The sequence below is a fragment of the Dipodomys merriami genome, unplaced genomic scaffold (genome assembly GCF_024711535.1).
Source record: "Dipodomys merriami isolate MVZ:Mamm:240054 unplaced genomic scaffold, mDipMer1.0.p SCAF_42, whole genome shotgun sequence".
NCBI classification, from domain to species: domain Eukaryota; kingdom Metazoa; phylum Chordata; class Mammalia; order Rodentia; family Heteromyidae; genus Dipodomys; species Dipodomys merriami.
This window is the reverse complement of record NW_027205826.1, coordinates 3148769-3170343: the sequence shown is the minus strand read 5'-3', so window position 1 is coordinate 3170343 and position 21575 is coordinate 3148769. Positions and strand designations below refer to the sequence as shown.

At 56.1% G+C, this 21575-nt stretch overlaps 2 protein-coding genes across 2 annotated transcripts; one reads left to right on the top strand and one right to left on the bottom strand.

The window, feature by feature from the left end:
- Window positions 1-4568: 4568 nt before the first annotated feature.
- Window positions 4569-8501, bottom strand: Ush1g (USH1 protein network component sans). Its single transcript, XM_069993277.1, has 2 exons — window positions 8338-8501; window positions 4569-5808 (listed from the first exon to the last, which is right to left on the bottom strand). Exons 1-2 carry the CDS (start codon window positions 8499-8501, stop codon window positions 4569-4571), a joined length of 1404 nt encoding a protein of 467 aa, XP_069849378.1.
- A 2873-nt stretch (window positions 8502-11374) lies between these two features.
- Window positions 11375-21246, top strand: Otop2 (otopetrin 2). The gene is made up of 6 exons (XM_069993278.1): window positions 11375-11687; window positions 12665-12801; window positions 14179-14237; window positions 14655-14788; window positions 16509-17383; window positions 20930-21246. Exons 1-6 carry the CDS (start codon window positions 11375-11377, stop codon window positions 21098-21100), a joined length of 1689 nt encoding a protein of 562 aa, XP_069849379.1. The 3' UTR covers window positions 21101-21246.
- The last annotated feature ends 329 nt before the right edge of the window (window positions 21247-21575 follow it).

Genomic DNA, 21575 nt, shown 5'->3' with positions numbered 1-21575 from the left:
TCCGTGTAGGTTCTTCAGGAAAGGGGTCTGTATTATTATTAATCAATCTAAACCACCGAACACTGAGAACCATTGATTCTTCTCAGCATTCAGTGTTTCCCTAACCTTGAGGATCTAAACTTCTAAAGAAATGAGTCACTACCCAGAAGGCTGAGGTCTGAGGATCGAGGCTCACGGTTCAGAGCCAGGCTGAGCAAACAAATTGGTGACATTATTTTTTATGTCAGTTGTGGGATTTGAACTCTGGGCCTGGGTGCTATCCCTGAGCTCTTCAGCTCAAGCCAAGCAAGCACTGTACCATTTGAGCCACAGTACCATTTACGGTTTTCTGGTGATTAATTGAAGAGTCTCATGGACTTTCCTGCCTAGGTTGGCTTTGAACCAAGATTCTCATATCTCAGCCTCCTGATTACAGCTAGGATTACAGGTGTGAGCCACAGTGCCTGGTTTTGTAATATTCTTTTTTTTTGGGGGGGGGGGTCCGGTCATGGGGCCTGAACTCTGGGTCTGGGCGCTGTCCCTCAGCTCTTCAGCTCAAGGCTAGCGCTCTACCACTTGAGCCACAGCGCCACTTCCGGCTTTTTTTCTTTTTTGCTTATGTGGTGCTGAGGAATCGAACTCAGGGCCTCATGCATGCAAGGCAAGCGCTCTACCACTGAGCCACCTCCCCAGCCCTGTAATATTCTTTATCTCCAATTAACCAACGAAAGGCCAGAAGCAGAGCTGTGGCTCAAGTGGTGCAAGGCCAGTCTTGAGTGAAAAAGCCAAGTGAGAGTTCAAGACCCAGAATTGACACAAAGCAAAAAGAAAAAGAAAAAAGAAAAGGTTGACTCGAGTTAGGATACCTCTCTTTGCTTGTTGAAAACACAGGCAACTCTTTATAGTAGGTGGCTGCAGTAACCAGGCTGGCCAGAAGGGGTCGTATGCACTCACAGGGCTTGGGTGGGCACCATGGAAACTCAGCCTCACTGGTGGCCTTGGTGGAAAGAACAGAACTACCGCAGTCTAGAGACCTGTGTTCTGAGTCTAGCCCTTTGCCTTTACGGGCCTCAGCTTTTCAGGGCTGCAAAGCAAAGGCAGGTTGCCCAGAATGTCTAGATGGTTGCTATGCAAACTTTGACACTGACATCCTGTGTGTGTGTGTGTGCATGCGTGTGTATGCACACACATCAGTCCTAGGACTTGAACTCAGGGCTTTCGCACTGTCTCTGAGCATTTTTGCTTAAGGCTAGTGCTCTATCATTTGAGTTATAGTTCCGCTTTTGGCTTTTTGTTAGCGAATTGGAGATAAGAGTCTTACAGACTTTCCTGCCGGTGCTGGCTTAAAACTGTGATCCTCAGATCTCAGCCTCCTGAGTAGCTGGGATTACAAGTGGTACCCAGTGTCCTGAGGATTTTTCTGTTTGATCCTGTCCTTGAAAGAACCATCTCTTTTCACCAGCTCCTAATTCCGGGCCAGCTAGCATAGCAGGACAAGGGTCCACAGACGTGGGAGGTAATCCCTGTAGACAGGTATGAGCTATGGGGGATTCAGCCCTCCACCCTTCATACTCTCCACCCCGTCCCTCCCACCCTCAGATGACTAAAAGAACAGGAGATGCACACGACCAGCAGATGGAACATTCTCTACAAAAGTTATAATGAGCGGTGGGGGGGGGGGGGGAGGTTGTGTGCAGGGGTGGGAAGCAGAGCCTGGTCCACCTCAGCATGGGGCCAGGAGGGGCTGAGGCAGTAAACAAACAGGGAACAGATGGGAAAGGACAGCACCTGAGGCTCTGAGAAGCACGAATCGGCACTTGGGATGCTCCCAGGCCCAGGCCAGAGAACAGGGGGAAAGGGGTATGGGGTGCGCTTGGGGCGATCATGGCAGGCAGCCAGCCTCCCAGGATCATTCCGTGGGGAAAGGACCATCTCCTTCACACCCCTGCTCTGGGCATGTGTGTGGACAGGGACCCCAGACAGACGGATCAGAGAGGTCTTTGGGGCCTCTTTCTGTCTGCCCAGTCAAGGGGCTCAGATTGGAGCTGGAGCTGGGGCTCTGCTCCCAGCAGCGGCTGCTTCCTGAGCTGAGGTCAGGCATGGGGTCCTCAGCTGACAAGGACAAAGGGCCTGACTGGTGAGCTGGGAATATGCAGATGAGCGGCCTCTCCCCTTTCCCGACCTTGACCTGGAGAAGTGCTCTGAGGACCCTCTGAGCCAGGGCTTGAGTAAAACCCACCCACCACCCTAACGCACGCACAAACACACACACACACACACACACACACACAGAGCCCCGGGCTCCTGGGCAAGCTTTCCCCACACTTGGCCTAGTCCCTTGCTGTGCCCAGTCTCTGGACCTGGGAGACTGTGAGGCAGTTGGCAGATGCCATTCTCCAGCCAGCTGTGCCCACCAGGCCTAGAGACCTTAATACTGCAGCCTGCTGCTCTAGCACCTTGCATCCAGTGACCTGGGTAGGCTGGAGAAGGATAAGATGGGCTCTGCCCCGGGGTGAGCTGGGAAGGGGGCCAGCCCAACACCCAGCCCACTGTGTAGAGAGGAAAGGGAACTGGTGTTGTGGGGAATGGGGGGGGGACACAGTAGGAACTGAAAAGCAGGGCATTTGGCTGAAGAGCCTGGCTAAAGACTCACCGCCCCCAGGAGGGTAGACGGAGGAGGAAGGTGCCCAGACTCTTCCCTTCACACAAAGTAGGAAGCAAACAAGTCTCCAGCCTAAGAGAGAAAACAGGACCCTCTGAGGAGGGATGAGGAGAAGCAGGAGAGACAATACCCCTAACACAAGTCGTGTCTCCCTCTTAACCCCATCCTGATCCAGCTCCAAGGTTGTCTAGTCCCTTGGGCTGGCCTGGTACTTCAGGGCTCCCAGACGGAGATGGCTCAGGGGCTGCAGGACGCTGGAGGCCCAGGTGTCCGGAATGCTTCGTTGCCCCTGTGGGTGCCACAGGCCATACACTCTGCTTCAGGATGTGGATAGGCTGGCACGGGAGATGCCCTACGTGGTCCTGGCGCCGGGGGGAAGGAGGGCTGGCGACTTGTGAGAACCTCATGGCCCCTCGGTGGGTTGTGGCAACTTGCAATTCGTTTTGGTCTGGGGAGCAAAACCCCTGTTATCTGCAGAGGAAAGACAGAAACCAGCCTTAGATGACAGCTGTCTGACAGCGGTAGTGGTTTTGTTGTTGTTTGTTCTGTGCCAGTAGTAGGGCTTGAACTCAGGGCTGTCCCTGAGTTCCCTGTCCCTCGGCTATGTTCCTCAAGGCTGGTGCTCTACCACTTGAGCCACCCCTCCATTTCTAGCTTTCTGCTGGTTCATTGAAGGTAAGAGTCTTACAGACTTTTCTGCCCAAGATGGTTTTGAACCATGATCCTCAGATCTCAGCCTCCTGAGGAGCTAGGATTACAGGTGTGAAGGCAGCAGCTCTGCCTCTGAAGCTGCTGTTGGCCCCATTAGGAGCATGTGCCCGCAGACCTAGCGGCAGGGTTGGGGAACAGCAGGTAAAAGCATCTGCCATAAGGACTGAGACGGTAAGGAGACCTTATGGGTGCCACACCCTCCATCCCATTGGATTTGAATAGTGCTCAAGCTCTACAGCCACACAGACCAGCTCTGCACCCAGCAGCCACAGGGCACAAGGTGAGCTCTTACCTAACCTGGGAGCCACCACCTGGTCATCTTACACCCAGGATGGTATAGTGCAGGACTCACAGGAGTCCTTGCTCAAGGCTCAGCCCTGAAAGGTGGCAAGGCTTAACAACATCCTGGCTGTGATTGCTATGACTACAGCAATCTCATCAGCACACGTTGGTATCTCCAGCATAAAGATGCCTTGCACATGCGCTGTGATAAGACAGTCTCCAGTAACCAGGACCAGTGGCTCACGCCTAGCTACTTGACAGAGGTCTGAGAATCAAAGTTCAAAGCCAAGCCAAACAGGAAAGTCTGTGAGGCTCTTATCTCTAACCAGCAAAGGAAAAACAAAAAGCCAGAAGTAGAAACGTGGCTCAAGTAGTGGAGTGCCAGACTTGAAGGGAAACAAAGAAGGAAAGGAAGGAAGAAAGAAAAGCAAGAGGCCCTGAGTTCCCCCCCCCCCACACACACCCCAAAAAGGACAGTTTCTAGTCATTAAATTGGCAGCTTCTGTTTCGGAGTCTGTGGTAATTGAAGAGTGGGGCTTCTTGTAATTAATTAGTGGCAGCTTAGCTTTTGTAATATATTGTGTTGCCATGTGCCAGTGGCTCACGCCTGCAATCCCGGCTACTCTGATGAGTGTGGTTTCAAAGGCCAGCTGGGGCAGGAAAGTCCATGAGACTCTTATCTCCAAGTAACAACCAAAAAGCTGGAAATGGAGGTGTGGCTCAGGTGGTAGAGCACCGGCCTTGAAAAGATGAAGAAAATTGGGATAGCGTGTCCAGACATTGAGCTGAAGCCCAAAGACAGACAGACAGACAGACAGACACACACACACACACACACACACACACACACACACACTCAATTAAGCCCCCTCCCACTCCTGAAAAGTCAGCTCCTCCCTCCACCCCGTCCCCCACCCCCCCCAGGCCCACCCACTCACAGTTCCGTGTCCTCCAGGGCGGGCGGGCGCTCCAGCGCCTGCCGCCTCCGGCGCACGGCCCCCAGCATCTTCTTCCGCGGGCCCAGGGGGACGCTGATGCTGCGGAGGTCCAGGTCGGAGCACAGCATCAGCGCCTCCAGGTCGATCTTCTCCTGGCGCAGCAGTGGGGTGAAGTCCTCCATGTGCAGGGACGCCAGGAAGGTCTCGAGGGGGCTGGTCTCGGGCTCCAGGTCTTCGTCCAGCCCCAGGTCCAGCTCGTCCCAGGGCAGCTCGTCCCCGCAGCTGCGCTCCTGCAGGCTATTGGCACTGCCCAGGCTGTCGTCGTCTAGGCTGGGCGAGCTGTGCAGCCGACCCCGCGGCGTGCCCGCGCCCTCCAGGCCCCCGTCGTCCCGGCCCAGCCCGTGCAGCCCGCTGCTCAAGTAGTTCCTGCGGAACACCATGGTGCCCAGACCCGGGCGGGTAAACAGGGAGTCGTGGCCGGAGTCGGTGCTGACCTCCGAGTGGGCCGGCTCGGGCGCCAGCGTGGCACGGGAGACGCTGTCCTCATCCGAGAGGAACATGTCCCGGAGCGGGGCGCGGCCCCACTCCTTGGGGTTGGCGTAGGGGGCCTGGCGCACGAACATCACGTCGCTGCCCAGCTGCACCCCCGACAGCGAGCGGACGCTTTTGCGGCCGTCCTCCGAGACCTTGAAGGTGCCCTCGCCGCCGCCGCCGCCCTGCTTGCGCCGCTCCAGCTTCTTCTGGATCTTGGTCTTGCCCTTGGCGGTGCCGTGCAGCGTGGCCTGCGAGTAGGGCAGCTGGCTGGCCGGGGCCGGGCCGTGGTGCGGGCGGCGGCTCAGCGTGCCCGCCGACGTGAGGCTGGAGAAGCTGAGCGCGTCGGCCGAGCGCTCGGCCAGCTCGCGCCGGTAGCGCCGCTCCATGCGCTCGTGGTGCTTGCGCTGCAGCTTGGCGCACTCGCGCATGCGCCGCTCCGCCTCGCGGAACGCCTTGTCCTTCAGCTTGCCCACCAGCTTGGGGTTCAGGCTGCTCTGCTTGGCCGCGATGGAGTCCAGGTAGCGCACGCACTCCATGTGGCCCTTCATGGCCGCCATGTCCAGAGGCGTGTGGTAGTCGTTGTCCAGGCACCAGATGTTGGCCCCGAAGGACACCAGGAAGGACAGGCAGTGCAGGTGGCCATTGGAAGCTGCCAGGTGCAGCGGTGTGTTGCCCCAGATGTCACACTTGTCCGGATCGCCCCTGCGGGGGGTGGGGGGGTGGGAAGACAACACGTAGGGAGCCATGATTAGCCGGTCCGAGGTCCGAGCTAGCTGGGGACGGAGCTGTCGGGGCTCCCCTCCCCCAGCCTCGCTGAGCTTCCCCCCCTCCCTGGGCAAGGCATCCCATGGGCCCCCCATGGGACTGAGACCGCCCTTCTGAGACTGCCAGGGGATCTGCTGTCAACCTGAAAGGACTTGTGGCCTAGAGGAAGTCCAAGGAAGCTCGGCCCCGCCCACACGAGGGCGTGGTCTAGAGGAAGGCGGGGCCTGTCCGGGGCCTTCCCGCCCACAAGGGGGCGTGGTCTCGCGTAAGGCGGGGCCTTCCCCAAGAGAACTGAGGGCTGGGAATCTGAGGGGATAAATATTTGATGCTCAGAGAGAAAGAGGTGAATTATTCATGGGCCCAGCGGGGAACTGGCCCAGAGAGGTGGTGGGCCAGGGCCGAGTCTGGGTCTCTAGGCAGGTGTGTGTGGGGGTGAGCGTGGCCACGTGTTCCAGGGTGACTGTGAAAGGGGACAAGGGGGTGGGCCTGAGCGAGCCTGGTGAGCGGGTGGGGGTGGCGGGTACTTGCTGACAGTGGACACGGCCATGTCTGCAGGGAGCAGGGCCAGGCCTGGCAAAGCCAGTGTTAGAGCAGGTGTCGGGCCTTGGCCTGGGCCAGGAGGGGACTGCAGGGGCAGCCAGGACTAAAGAGGAGGAGGAGGAGGAGGGTTGGCGACCTAGCCACCTTGATCTGGCTGCTGAGTCTCTGGAAGCCATGTGAGGCTGGTAGCTTGGCTGGAGAAGTGCCAACTGCCCCACCACCACCAACACCCTTCATACCAGGCTCTATCCCTCCTGGGCAGCCTCTGCTGGCTTCCCCTGAACTTTGCCTGCCTTTGGGAACCCAGCACTGGGCCCTTGTCCCACACTAATGAGATCGCGAGGCCACTCCAAAGCTGTGGGAAGAATCACTCCCTTGTCTCTGTGTCTCCTCTCATTCCCCCCACCCCACCCTGCTCAGCTGCTCCTATACTTGCCAAGTTCTCAGGACAGTGTCCACACAGACCCACACCCACTGAGCACCCATCCTTATCCCCACTGGACTTGGGGCACCCAGGGAGTGCCCTCTTCCCCTCCAGACCCCTTTATGAGGCTCCCATGAGTCTTTCTGATCAAGGAGTAGGCAAACAGCCCAGTGGGCCTTCCTGGAACAAAAAGCTAGCAGTTGGCAGCTCAAGGAACAGCCAGGATCAGGGGGAGTCTTTCACCCCCATAAACTCAGGCCGCAGGCCTGTGCCCAACGTGAGTGCAAGCTCAGTGCTGCCTCTTTTGCCCTGGGACCAGAGGTAGTTCTATGAACCCTCCTAAAGCATCTCTTCCACAACGTTTCCTATCCAGGCTAACACCGGTGGCCAGGGCAGACTCTCCTTTAAACTGGTGTGTTCCCAGTACCATGACTTAGTCCCTCCTCATCTTCCCTGGCCCTGGACTTGCGTGCCTCAACTGCTACCTCCAAAGTCCTCCCCTGTCTCAAGGGTTAGCTGGACTCTGGGCCTGACCTTCCAGCAGGATGACTTCAGGGAGAGGAGGGGGGACAGAAGCCCCGAGGGACATCACTGTCTCCCGGTGCAAAGCTGTGTCCTGCTGGGGGGGGGGAGGGGAGCTACAGGGAGAGTTAATGAGGTGGCTGAAGCAGTGACATTTAGTACTGGGGACAGTGCCCATAAATCCTGTGTATTAGAAAAGAGGATGGGCTGGGAATGTGGCTTAGTGGTAGAGTGCTTGCCTAGCAATGCATGAAACCCTGGGTCCTATTCCTCAATGCCACATACACTGAAAACAAAGCCCTCAGTGGTGCTGTGGCTCAAGTGGTAGAGAGCTAGACTTGAGCACAGAGAAGCTCAGTGCCCAGGCCCTGAGTTCAAGCCCCAGGACTGGAAAAAAGAAAAGAAAGAAAGAAAAGAAAGAAAGAAAGAAAGAGAGGAAGGAAAGAGGGAGGGAGGGAGGGAGGAAGGAGGGAGGGAGGGAGGAAGGGAGGAAGGAAGGAAGGAAGGAAGGAAGGAAGGAAGGAAGGAAGGAAGGAAGGAAGGAAGGAAGGGGGTAGTGAGACAGCCTGCGGGGAGCAGTGGGTGCTGGCTGGGCTGACTTCCGGTTGCTGGGCTGGGGAGTGGGCAGCCAGGACTCCCACCCCTTCCTTCCCAGTGCTCACTTTGGGGCGCTCTGAGGTTTTCCAGCCATCTCTCTGGCCCCCACCTTTCCCCTCACTGTTGCTCCCAAGAATCCCAGGCAACCCCTCCCACCTTGGTCTCCCACAATCATGGACTCCCCAATCCCAGTTCCTCTCCCCCCAGCCCCACACCCCCGGGCACAGCCTCCCGCGGCGTTCACCTCCACGTGTGCCTCCCTCCGGGCCTGCCAGGCCTGGTGGGCAGGGGAAGGGGCCAGCTCAGAGGAAGGCGTGAACCTGCCACGGGGTCCCGGGGTCCCCTACCCCCCTGCCCTGCCGGGGCGGCCGCGGAGAGCTCACCCGCGGCTCACGATGAGGCGCAGCGACTCCAGGTTGCCGTGGTACGCCGCCCAGAGGGTGGGGGTCATGCCGTCCTCGTCGGGGGCGTTGAGCTCCCTCCGGGTGGCCTCCTTGAGGAGCTCCAGGTAGCCATCCCGAGCCGCCCGGTGGTACTGGTCGTTCATGGCGCCTGACTTGGCCGGGGTGGGGGGTGGGGGCCGCAGGGAAGTGCCCCCCGAGGGGGAGGGCAGCAGGGTTAGGGCTGAGGCATGGGGGTTCGGGGAGGGGGCCGGGCGGGGGAGGCCAGGGCCGCCAGCCCCGGCCGCCGCAGACGGAGGGTGCGGAGCGAGCGCCCGGGGAGCCGCGGGCTGGGCGCTACCAGGACATCTGAGCCCGATCGGCTGGGGATGGGGGGGGGGGGGTTCCCGCCGCCCCGGGGAGCCGCCCCCAGGCTTCCCCTGGGTCCTAAACGCCCCGCCTCTCCGCGCACGGAGCTGACCCAGGTGAGATCCAAAGGTTACACTCGCCCCCCCGACGCCTCTCCCTTGGAGCCCAGCTCGGGGACCCCCCCCCCCCGTCACCAGCGCGCCCAGGCTGCGGATCCCGATTCCTCCACCCGCCAACGGAGGGGGGCTGAGAACGGATGGAGGGGGTGGTGAGGCGCTGACCGCTCCCCCTCACCCCTCACAGCCTCCCCAGGATTGGGGGTCCGCAGGGAGGTGAAGACACCCGCCTCCCCTCCGCTCTCCAGACCCGTGGAGGAGGACGCAGCGCTCCCCGGCGCGGCCGCCGCCGCCGCGCGCCGGCAGGGGGCGCCGGAGAGCCGGGCGAGGCGCGCGGGAACTCGGCGCCCCGGGGGCGCCGCGGCCAAGGCCCGGGCGAGACTGGAGGGAGAGGGAACTCCCATCGCCCCGAGGGCAGGTGCGGGAAAAGGGGAACCGGTGCTCTGATCAGGGGGGTTCGCAGCCGAGATCAAAGGCATGGAGGGCAACAGGGCTGGGAGGAGGGGGTGGGGGCGACTCTTGGGCCTCCCCTGGGGGCCTCGATGGGTCCCGGGGCGCGCGGGAGGGGGGGCCGCGGGGGGCCGGGTGTCCCCTGGGAGCCGCGGTGCGGGAAAGGGGGACGGGGGGGGGACGGGGCAGGGGCGGGGGTGGGGGGTTCTTAATAGGTTAAGTATAAATCTTTCCTTATCTGGCTTTCTCGCTCTCTTCCCTAAATTCAGCTGGGAGAACGAAGATGGATCATGTGAGCGGGGCTGAGAGGTTTATGGAGCCCAGCCCCGGCGGCTGTAAATCATCCGGCCCCCGTGGGTATAAAGCGCCCGTGCAGCCCGGCGTGGGACAGAGGACGCGCTCGCCTCTCCGGGACCCCCGGCTCCGCGCCGCTGCCCGGCCCGGCCAGGTGCGCCCCCCCCCCCCCCGCGTGCCCCCAGTGCGGCTGCCAAGAGCCGGTCGGCCCAGGCCGTCCGTGGGGAGGGAGCGATGTAGGCCCTGGTTCCCCCCCCCACTCCTCCTCCTCCTCCTCCTCCTCCTCCTCCTCCTCCTCCTCCTCCTCCTCCTCCTCCTCCTCCTCCTCCTCCTCCTCCTCCTCCTCCTCTTCTTCTTCTTCTTCTCCTCCTCTCTTCTTCCTCCACCATTTCTTCTTCTCCTTCTCCTCCTCCTCCTCCTCCTCCTCCTCCTCCTCCTCCTCCTCCTCCTCCTTCTTCTTCTTCTTCTTTTTCTTCTCCTCTCCTCCTCCTCCTCCTCCTTCTTTTCCTTCTCCTCTCCTCCTCCTCCTCCTCCTTTTCCTTCTCCTCCTCCTTCTGTTCCTCCTCTTCCTCCTCTTCTTCTTCTTCTTCTTTTGTCGGTCGTGGGGCTTGAACTCTGGGCCTGGGCGCTGTCCTTCAGCTCTTCAGCTCAAGGTGAGCACTCTACCACTTGAGCTACAGCGCCACTTCCTTCTTCTTCTTCTTCTTCTTCTTCTTCTTCTTCTTCTTCTTCTTCTTCTTCTTCTTCTTCTTCTTCTTCTCTCCTCCTCCTCCTCCTCCTCCTCCTCCTCCTCCTCCTCCTCCTCCTCCCTCTCCTTCTCCTTCTCCTCCTCCTCTCTTCTTCCTCCACCATTTCTTCTTCTTCCTTCTTCTTCTTCTTCTTCTTCTTCTTCTTCTTCTTCTTCTTCTTCTTCTTCTTCTAATTCTTTTCTTCTTCTCCTCTCCTCCTCCTTCTCCTCCTTCTTTTCCTCCTCCTCCTCCTCCTCCTCCTCCTCCTTCTGTTCCTCCTCTTCCTCCTCCTCCTCCTCCTCCTTCTCATTCTGTTCCTCCTCCCCCACCTCCTCCTCCTCTTCCACCACTTCTTCTTCTCCTCCTCCTCCTTTTCCTTCTTCTCCTTCTCCTCCTCCTCCTCCTTCTCCTGCTCCTCCTCCTCCTCCTCCTCCTCCTTCTTCTTCTTCTTCTTCTCCTCCTCCTCCTCCTCCTCCATTCCTCCTCTCTTCTCTCTTATTGTTGTTCTCTTCCTCCTCTTCCTCCTCCTCCTTCTTCTTCTCCTTCTCTTCCTTCTTCTTTCTTTCTTTACCTCCTTTCTCCAACTTCATCTCCTCCTCCTCTTTCTTTCTTTCTTCTCCTCCTTTCTTCTTCACCTCCTCCTCCTCCTCTCTTCTTCCACCTCCGCTTCTTCTTTTCCTCCTCCTTCTCCTCTTCACCGTCCTCCTCCATCTCTCCTCCTTCTCTTCCCTCTTTTCCTCTTCTTTCTTTCTTCACCTCCTTTCTTCAACTTCATCTTCTCCTTCTCCATCTCCTTTCTTTCTTCCTTTCTTCTCCTTTCTTCTTGACCTCCTCCTCTCTTCCTCTCCTCTTCCTCTTCTTCCTCTTCCTCCTCTTCCCCACCCCTCCTCCTCCTCATCTTCCTCCTCCTCCTCCTCCTTCCCCAGCGCCCCCCCCCCAGCCCCCATTCCCCAGTTAGGAACTCCTCCATCCTCAAATCCAGGAATACGATGCAGAACGAATGCGCGCCCTCGAAGTTGAGCTGAGGCCCGGTCCTCTCTTCCCCTGCAGTGAGCCCCCCCAACGCGTCCGTTCGTTCCCACCATGTCGGAGGAGCTGGCCCCGGGCCCCAAGGAGAGCCCGCCGGCGCCCCCGAGGGGCCCCCGAGAGGTGTGGAAGAAGGGCGGCCGGCTGCTGTCGGTGCTGCTGGCGGTGAACGTGCTCCTGCTCGCCTGCACGCTCATCAGCGGCGGCGCCTTCAACAAGGTGGCCGTGTACGACACGGACGTCTTCGCGCTGCTCACCGCCATGATGCTGCTGGCCGTGCTTTGGATCCTGTTCTACCTGCTGCGCAGCGCGCGCTGCCCCGACGCCGTGCCCTACTTGGACGCGCACGCCGGCCCCATCTGGCTCCGAGGTGCCGGCGGAGGGGGGCAGGTGGGGACGGAGGGGGTGGGCCTGCCGGGAGCTGCGGGCCGGGCGCTTTGGAGGTGTTTGGCTGGAGAGGTGAGAATGAATGAGCCCACCGAGGTGGGTGGGACGGAAGGGAGGCCAGGGGACGGGTCCTTACAGGAGGGATGGAATGAGCTGCCCACTGCTCAGCTTCCACGGCGGAGCGGAGGTCACGGGGAGCCTGTGATGGGGAGCAGGGAGAGCAAACACTGCGTCCCCACAGATCCCGTGTGTCTCGTCCATCACCTCTGAGGAAGGGGACACAGTCAAACCTCCATCCACCTGCCCGCCTCAGATGCGTCCTCTGAACATCTACCCCTTCATTGTTCAGCTCTTGGATTTGCCCACTCCATTCCCCTATTCATCCATCCACTCATCTTCCCAGCCTCCTCCAGCCATCAGCCACCTCTTTATTCATGCATTCATCCTTCCATCTACCCACCCATCTTTCAGTCCACCCTTTGACCCATTCATCCCTTCACCCATCCATTCATCCACTCTCCCACCTACTCACCCAACCATCCCATCCTCCCAGCCTATCTGCCCATCTATCTCTATCTACCCCTTCATCTTTCAGTCTACCCATTGACCCATTCATATGTTCACCCATTCATTCATCCATCCACCCATTCATCCATCCATCCAACCATCCATCCATCCCCTCAGCCTATCCATCCATCTATCCATTCATGCACTCACCCCTCCATCTACCCGTTCATCTTTCAATCCACCCTTTGGCCCATTTATGTGTTCACTCATCTATTCAGCCACCCTCCCCATTCATCCATCCATCCATCCATCCATCCATCCATCCATCCATCCACTCACTACAGCCACCCATTTAGCCACTCATCCTGAAGGCCCGTCCTCTGCAAGTCCTCCCCCCTTCTCTCTGAAACATGGCTACCACCCTGCTGACTCCCCCTCCACCCCCATTCCCAGGTGGGCTGGTGCTGTTCGGGATCTGCACTCTGGTCATGGATGTCTTCAAGACTGGCTACTACTCCAGTTTCTTTGAGTGCCAGTCGGCCATCAAGATCCTGCACCCCCTCATCCAGGCTGTGTTTGTCATTGTCCAGGTGGGTGGGAGGCCTGTCCTTGAGTGTGATGCAGAAGAGCCAACACTGGCCTGGCAAGGAATCAGGAGACTGGAATCCACGCCTCCTTCTGCCCCGAGTCATGAAATAAATGGGATAGGACAGAGGTGAAGATCATGAGTCCGTAAATGTGGGAGCACTGAGTAATTAAGTAATACCTAAATGTGGGCTCCTGCTTAGAGGCACCTCGACTTTATTTCAATCCAAGAAGTGCCAGGAGTCAACACCTAGGAGGTGTGAGTTGTGACACCAGTCCCTGTCCCTAGAACCTGGCATGCCCTCCGTGGGTGCCCAGAGGACGTCATTCCCAGCCCGGGGATGTGCTGTGACTGTGACCACCCACCCACCCACCACTGTTCCTGTGTTTGTTTAAGAGGCAGGGTATCTGATAGCTAGGGTTTTTCAATCAAGTTCCATTGTTTTTGTTTTTGTGTTTTTGTTTTTTGTCGGTTGTGGGGCCTGAACTCTGGGCACTGTCCCTCAGCTCTTCAGCTCAAGGCTAGAGCTCTACCACTTGAGCCACAGCACCACTTCCAGCTTTTGCTGTTTATGTGGTGCTGAGGAATCGAACCCAGGGCCTCATGCACGCAAGGCAAGCACTCTACCAGTGAGCCACCTTCCCAGCCCAAGTTCCATTGTTTTGTGTGAGTGTGGATCCTGGGGTTTGAACTCTGGTTCAAACCTGGGTGCTCTCCTCGAGCTTTTGTACTCAAGGCTAGCACTCTATTACTTGAGCCACAGCTCCACTTCTGACTTTTCGGTCATCATTTGGAGATAAGAGTTTCATGGACTTTCCTGCTCAGCCTGGCTTTGAACCTTGATCCTCAGATCTCAGCCTCCTGAGAAGCTAGGATTACAGGCATGAGCCACCAGGGCTTGGCTTTATCAGAGTTTTATAGGTGAGATTTTTGCAAACCTTTAAGTAATAAAAAAAAAAAACCTGTTTGTTTGTTTGGGTCTTGGGGCTTGAACTGAGGGCCTGGGCACTATCCCTGAGCTTTTTTTGCTTAAGGCTAGCACTCAACCACTTGAACCATAGCACCACTTCAAGTTTTCTGGTGGTTAATTGGAGATAAACATCTCACAGACTTTCCTCCATAGGCTAGCTTTGAACCATGATGATCCGCAGATCTCAGTCTCCTGAGTAGCTAAGATTACAGGCATGAACCGCCAGTGCCCAGCTTGAGACCAGACTGTATTTTACACAGACTGTATTATTGTGGAAAATGTTCCCTGCCTCCTTTTGTAAAGTTACAGCAATCCTGATCAGTTAGTATAAGGGGCTCCACGGGTAGACTGAATATGGACTAGAACTCACCCTACCTACAAGGTAATGACTTTTCCTCTCTCTCAACGTAGACTTACTTTCTCTGGGTCTCTGCTAAAGACTGCATTCACGTCCACCTGGACCTGACACGGTGAGACCCAGAGCCCAATGACTGTGCCCACAGGGTTTATCCAGGGCAGAGAGCTGGCCAGCCTGGGCGTGGCTGCTCTACCTGCTCCCCAGAGTGGGTCTCAGCCAAGCCTCTGCCTTACCCCTCCCCTCACCCCCTCTCCCCACCTCCATCTTGTCGGTGTGATTTCCAGACCCCAGGGGCCTCCGTCCCCAGGGAGGGGTCGGTGGGCACTGAGCCTCTGGAAATGCCCGGAATCTCTGTGAGGTGGCATCTCCACACGGGCTGAGTATTACCCCCAAGCTCAGCAACTCTGTTCTGTATGAACAGGCCTTCTGTAACCCCCTCTCGTTCTCAGGAGAGCTCCCTAAACTACCTCTGTCTGACCCACAAGGAGCCAAAGCTTTGTGGGTATCTGGTCCCCCATCCCCCAAACAGGTGTGGGCTCATGTTCACCCTCACTACCAACCTGGCCATCTGGATGGCAGCCGTGGTGGATGAATCGGTGCACCAGGCTCACTCCTACAGCAGTGCTCTCGGCAACGCCAGCCACACCCGCCTCACCTCTGACCGTGAGTTCCTCCTTCGCGGTGGCTGCCCGGCCTTGGGTGGGCCTTGGTGCATTTGCAGTCAGTCAACCGTGTTGTCACAGGGCATAGTGGCAAAGGTGGAAAGCAGGGGCCGCCTCCCAGCCCAGCTCTGCTCCACAACGTGACGAGGAGCGGGAACAAGGACAGGGGGCAGAGTGTCTCAGCCTGGGCTCCACCATGGAGCAATCCAGGCCATCAGAAAGGGCCCACCCCCGACCCCCAAAGAAAGGGGAAGGATCTGATCTGGACCAGGAAGGAAGGGAGCTTACGATCTCACGGGACAGCCTGGGAAAGGGAAGTAACAAATAGTCATTCCATCATGAAGACAGTTGTGATGACTTGCCAGTGCTAAGGTCTGGAACCCTCTTAACCATCGCAACTTCCCTTGGCAATAGGTACTGTTAAGATCCCATTTTAGGGGGGCCGGGAAGATGGCTCAGTGGTAGAGCGCTTGCCTTGCACGCATGAGACCCTGGGTATGATTCCTCAGCACCACATATGCAAAAAAAGCTGGAAGTGGTGCTGTGGCTCAAGAGGTAGGGCACTAGCCTTGAGCTGAAATGCTGAGGGACAGCGCCCAGGCCCAGAGTTCAGGCCCCACAGCCAACAAAAGAACAAGATTCCATTTTAGCTGGGCACAATGGCCTCATGCCTGTAATCCTAGCTACTCAGGAGACTGAGGCCCTGGGGAATCACAGTTTGATGTCAGCCTAGGCAGAAAAGGCCATGAGACTCTTCTTTCCAATTGACCAGCAAAAAGCGAAAGTGGAGGTCTGAGTAGAAAAGCTAAGCGAGAGCATGAGGTCTTCCCTGAGTTCAAACCCCACCAGTACTAGGTGGGGAGTTGGGGGAAAGTTACTGTTTTATAGATTCAGGAACTACGTGTGGCGAGGTTGTGAAGTAACTTACCCAGGGTCTGGAAGGCACGCGCTAGTGTTCACTGCTTTTAGTCAGTGCACTACATGAAAGAAGACAGGGGTCTGTGGTCTCCTGGTCCTGTTTTCAGGGTTTCTCTGGGGGTCCCCGCTAGCCATCACCTTAAGACACTGGCATACCCCCTGCCAATGGGGACATGACCCAGCCCCCAGCAGACTGATGTCTAGATGGTGCAGATGGGGATGAAAACCAGTCCAGGGCTGGGATGTAGCTCAGTGGCAAAGTGCTTGCCTAGCAAGTGCAACGTCCTGGGTTCGATCCCCAGTACCAAAAAAGAGAAGACAAAAAAAAATACAGTTAAAAGAAAACCAGTCCAGGGGAGGTCAGCCTGCCTAGCTCAGGGATCTGGGAATCTGGGAAATCCTACTGGAAGAGATTGAAGAAATACAATGAGGGAAGCAGATAGTTCTATCGTTTGGATTTTCAAGGGGGGGAGGGAGAGGAGGAAGGTAGTGTTGAATGAAGGTCTTACTATGTAGTTCCATCTAGCCTTGAACTGAAGACTGCTTCATCCTCCCAAGCACTGGGATTATAGGAATGCACCATTACACCTGACTTAGATTTCTCTATAATTGGTGGGTACCTAAACCCTAGTAGGTGCTCAGTAAGCAATTATGGAATAAAGGAACATGCCATGCCTTGTGAAAGCATTGGGGCTGCTACAGTGGTCACTGGCAGAGAGAACCCCCCTGCCCTTCCTTACAAAGGTGCAAATGGAGGACAGGAAGGAAGTCCAGCTTCCCCCCCACCTTCTCCCTCCCCACAGCAGAGCGCACAGGAAACACAGCTGGAGGCGACCCGTGTCCCTGCGACACGGCCATCTGCCAGATCTTCCAGCAGGGCTACTTCTACCTGTACCCCTTCAACATCGAGTACAGCCTGTTTGCCTCCACCATGTTATATGTCATGTGGAAGAATGTGGGCAGGCTGCTCACCTCCAGCCACGGCCACGGCCACGCCCCACCCCGGGTCAGCCTCTTCCGGGAGACCTTCTTTGCCGGACCAGTCCTGGGCCTGATACTCTTTGTGGTGGGGTTGGCGGTCTTCATCATCTATGAAGTTCAAGTGAGCGGAGAAGGAAGCCGCACCCAGGAGGCCCTGGTCAGCTACTACAGCTTCAACATTGTCTGCCTGGGACTCATGACCTTGGTCAGTTTGAGCGGCTCGGTCATTTACCGTTTTGACCGCCGGGCTATGGACCAGCATAAGAACCCCACTCGCACCTTGGACGTAGGCCTGCTGATGGGCGCTGCCCTGGGCCAGTACGCCATCTCCTACTATTCCATCGTGGCTGTGGTGGTGGGCACACCCAGGGACCTGCTGGGGGGCCTCAACCTGGCCCACGCTCTGCTCATGATCGCCCAGCACACCTTCCAGAATGTGTTCATCATTGAGAGCCTCCACCGGGGGCCCCCGGGGGAGGAGCCCCGGGAGACACCCAACAAGGAGCCCTGCCAAGGCCTCACCTTTGCCAACCTGGATGCCCTCCATGCCTTGCCAGCCTGCCCGTCCACCCCCAGGCTGGCCAGCCCTCTAGAAGGCCCGCTGGAAGCGGTGACCATCATCTCTACCCCCAGGGGTCACTGGAGACGGCGGTGCCTGAAAGACATTTCTCTGTTCCTCCTGCTCTGCAATGTCATCGTGAGTAGCTGAGGCGGGGAGGTAGAGGCAGGGTAGAGGGGGAGGTAGAAGTGGGGGAGGGCAGGACAGACACAGAGGAAGGCTAGTCCCATGGCTTTGTTCTCTTGGCTTTCTCTGTCTTGCCCCCCCAGCTCAACCCCCCAATCCTACAGCTCCCTAGGAGAAGAGCAGGATCAGAGAGGGCACCTCACCCAGCACACAATGATATCCCAGCCCTCTGACACAGAGGCAGCAGGCAGAGCTGAGGGGTCCCAGGAAAGGCTGGTGTGGGAGGCTGGGTGGAGGTTAGAGGGAGCAGAGAGCCAAGAGAGAGCCGATGTGAAGGGCGGGCCCTCACCCCCCTGTGGGAGGTGTGACTGCTCCTGGAAACTTGTGACCTGCCTGCTTCTCAGAAAAATTAGAGCAGCTTCAGGAAGTAACGGGGAGCGCAGCGTAAGTGTGAGCAAGTGTGAGCAGTCTGTCAGCAGTTGTGGAGGGGGGCTGGCAGGAAGGGGGCAGGAATGCTGGCACAATCTCATTTGCTTAAGTCAACTAAAAGCAACAGGCTTTACCCAGTACAAATAAACTGGTTGGATGGAACCACCCCAGGGCAGAAACTGTTGTAGTGAAGGTGCATCCCAATAGAAAAACAAACCTATTGCAACTACAACCCTGTATGGAAATGCCCTCACTATAAAAATAATCCCCTGTAATCCTAGTTTAGGTACTCAGGAGGCTGAGATCTGAGGATCATGGTAGGAAGCCAGTCTAGGCATGAAAGTCCAAAAGACTCTTCTCCAGGTAACAGCAAAAAGCCAGAAGGGGCGCTGTGGCTTAAGTGGCAGAGAGCTCACCTTGAGCAAGAAATCTCAGGGACATGCCCAGACCCAGCATTCAAGCCCCAAGACTGACACACACAGAAAGAGAGAGAGACAGACAGAGACAGAGATAAAGAGAATGATCTCCAGTGTAGAAATTTCTAGTATAGGGGCTAGGAAGGTGCCTCAGTGGTAGAGCGCTTGCCTTGCATGTATGACGCCCTGGGTTCGATTCCTCAGCACCACATAAGCAAAAAGAAAAAAGCCAGAAGTGGTGCTGTGGCTCAAGCGGTAGAGCGCTAGCCTTGAGCTGAAGAGCTGAGGGACAATGCTCAGGCCCAGAGTTCAGGCCCCATGACCGGACCCCCCCCAAAAAAAGAGAAATTTCTAGTATACAAACAAACATCCATGTGGGTATGGTCAGCCCTCTGTCTATGGTTTCATGTCTCAGGATATAGGCAAACCCTCAAATGGAAAATATTAGGGGGAAAATATTCTAGCCGGCCTCTGTTGGCTCAACCTTGTAATCCTAGCTAGATCAGAAGATTGTGGTTCAAAACCAGCCTGGACAAAAAAGTCCCGGAGACTCCAATCTCCAATTAACCAGCAAAATGCTGGACTGGAGGCATTGTTCAAGTGGTACAGGATGAACCGTGAGCAAGAAAACCAAGGCCTGGAGTTCAAGCCCCAGTACTGGCACAAACCACACTTTGCACCTACAATGAACAGGTAGAGTTTTTCTGCTGCTGTCATTCCCTAAAGAATATAATGTAACCAGTATTTATATCACATCTACATTGTATTAGATATCTTGAATAGAGTGCTTGAGACAGAGTTTAAAGTAAACTGGAGGATGTATGATGAGGATATGCAAATGCAGTGCCACGTCATGGAAGGGATTTGAATATTCTTGGATGTTGATATACATGGGGGCTCTTAGCAAGAGATGATCATGACATCGCAAATAGTGAAAACAACCTAATGAAATTTGAGCCAACAAAGAAACAGAGCTTTTGGTTATACACTCCAATAGAAGGGTATCTCTCATGTGGAAATGAATGTAACATGGGTATATCCTGGGGCTGGGATACAGCTTCGTGGTAGAGTAAATGCCTACCTAGCATTCAAGAGGTTCTGAGTTTGATTCTCATCACAGAAATATATATATATATATATATATATATATAAGTATGATACATATATATGTATATATATATATATATGTACATCCCACCAGAAAACAATCTCCATAGAGTGAATTCTATTCTTATGAAATTCTACCTAGAGGAGACATATCAACAGCCCTAACTGAGCTATATTCCAGTGAAGGCACAGGTAATCTCCTGTAGAGTCACTGCCCCAACTGCATAGTGTGACCCCATCCACATGGTATGACCCCCATGCAGGAGCCTCTCCATAGTCAGTGTTATTTTAAAGAAAAATGTGATCAAGGGGCTGGGAAGGTGGCCCAGTGGTAGAGCGCTTGCCTTGTATGCATGAGGCCCTGGGTTCAATTCCTCAGCACCACATAAGCAGAAAAGGCCAGAAGTGGAGCTGTGGCTCAGGTGGTAGAGCACTAGCCTTGAGCTGAAGAGCTCAGAGACAGCGCCCAGGCCTAGAGTTCAAGCCCCACGACTGACCAAAAAATAAATAAATAAATAAAATGTGATCAACCAATCTCTGACCCTACCAAGGAGTCAATAAGGTTCAAAAACCTCATGATACCTGGGTCTTGCTTTGGTGCTCACCCCCACCACCACCACCAGGCTCCACCCAGATCTTCCTCCCAGGCTGGATTACTCCACCTTCCTGGAGTCTATTCTTCTTCCAGGTATCTGAGCCTGAGTCATTTCTGACAGCATTGGCTCACAGAACAAACAGGTTGGGGGGGGGTGTGCAATGCAACTCGGAAAGGTTAATTGGGGGGAGGGGGAGAAGAGTCTCTATGGAGGCCTTTGGTCTTTGTCTCACAGCCTGCGTCCTAATCATCCAGGATGGATGCAACAGTGATCCAGATTCCTCCTCCTCCTGGGCCTGGAAAGAAAGCAGAGGAGGAAGCAAGAGGGTGGGGAGGCAGAGCCCCCGGAGGGCTGGAGAGGGCAGCTTCTGGCCAAGCCTGCTCTGGGCCTGATTGGTTCTGCCACCAGCACCCCCTTGTATACATCTCCCCAGCTGCAGACCCAGCTGTGTGTAGCAATTTCTATGTCATTTATTGAAAGTCCATGTCATAGAGGGTCCTGAAGGAGGGATGAGAGGGGCAGTAGGTAGAACCCTAACCTAGAAATGGGCAACTCTCTCTCTCTCTCCCTCTCTCTTTTTTTCTCCCGCTCTCTCCCCTCCCCCCATCTCCTTTTTTGGTAGTACTGGGGTTTGAACTCAGGGTCTCCAGCTTTCTAGGCTAGTGCATTTTGTTGGTTATTTTGGGAAATGAAGTCTAGTGAACTTTCCTGCCCATGGCTGGCCTCGAACCAAGATCCTTCAGATCTCAGCCTCCTGAGTAACTAGAATTGTAGGCGTGAGCCACCAGCACCTGATGTCCCAAATGAGCAAGCATAACTGGACAGACTGCTGAGCAAATTAGAAAGTGCCAGGGCCTGGTCAAGATGCTAGCGTGACACCTGGCCATGATCCCTAGTCCTCCAGAGTCCAAACAAACTAGAAGGATCCCGTTGCAGCCCAGCAAAGCCCACAGACATGACTCCCCAGTGCATTCTGGGATGGCTTCTGATGTGCTCCTCTCTCTACACAGCTGTGGATCATGCCTGCCTTCGGGGCCCGCCCCCATTTCAGCAACAGAGTAGAGGTGGATTTCTACGGCTACTCCCTCTGGGCAGCCATCGTCAACATCTGCCTGCCCTTCGGCATCTTCTACCGCATGCACGCCGTCTCCAGCTTGCTGGAGGTCTACGTGTTGTCCTGAAACCTGGGAAGAAGACATGGAGCCGGAACTGTCAGCCACAGAACGACCTTATCCATCCCCTCCTCCCCGGCCCCAGAGTGGAATTTTGCACCAGTTTATTTTTCCAGGATGAGTTTTTAAATCACAATCAGGACTTACCCATCCACCTCTGCATGACCCTGGGGCCTGGCAGGGAGGGATCTCTCTCTCTCTCTCTCTCTCTCTCTCTCTCTCTCTCTCTCTCTCTCTCTCTCTCTCTCTCTCTCTCTAGCTCCATCCTGAATGCCAGCCTTGGGGCCTGGCAGTGCACTGTCTGGGGCTGAGAACTAATAAACCCACAATTCACTCGCTCCCTGTCCACTCTTTGTCTCAGCCGTCCAGAGGTCATGGGAAAGGAACTTGGAACTCGCCAGTCAGCTCTGGTAAAGATCAAGGTGTGAGGCCTCAAAGTTTTCAATGGGAGAGCAGGATCTGAGTTATAGATGATCTCACAGCG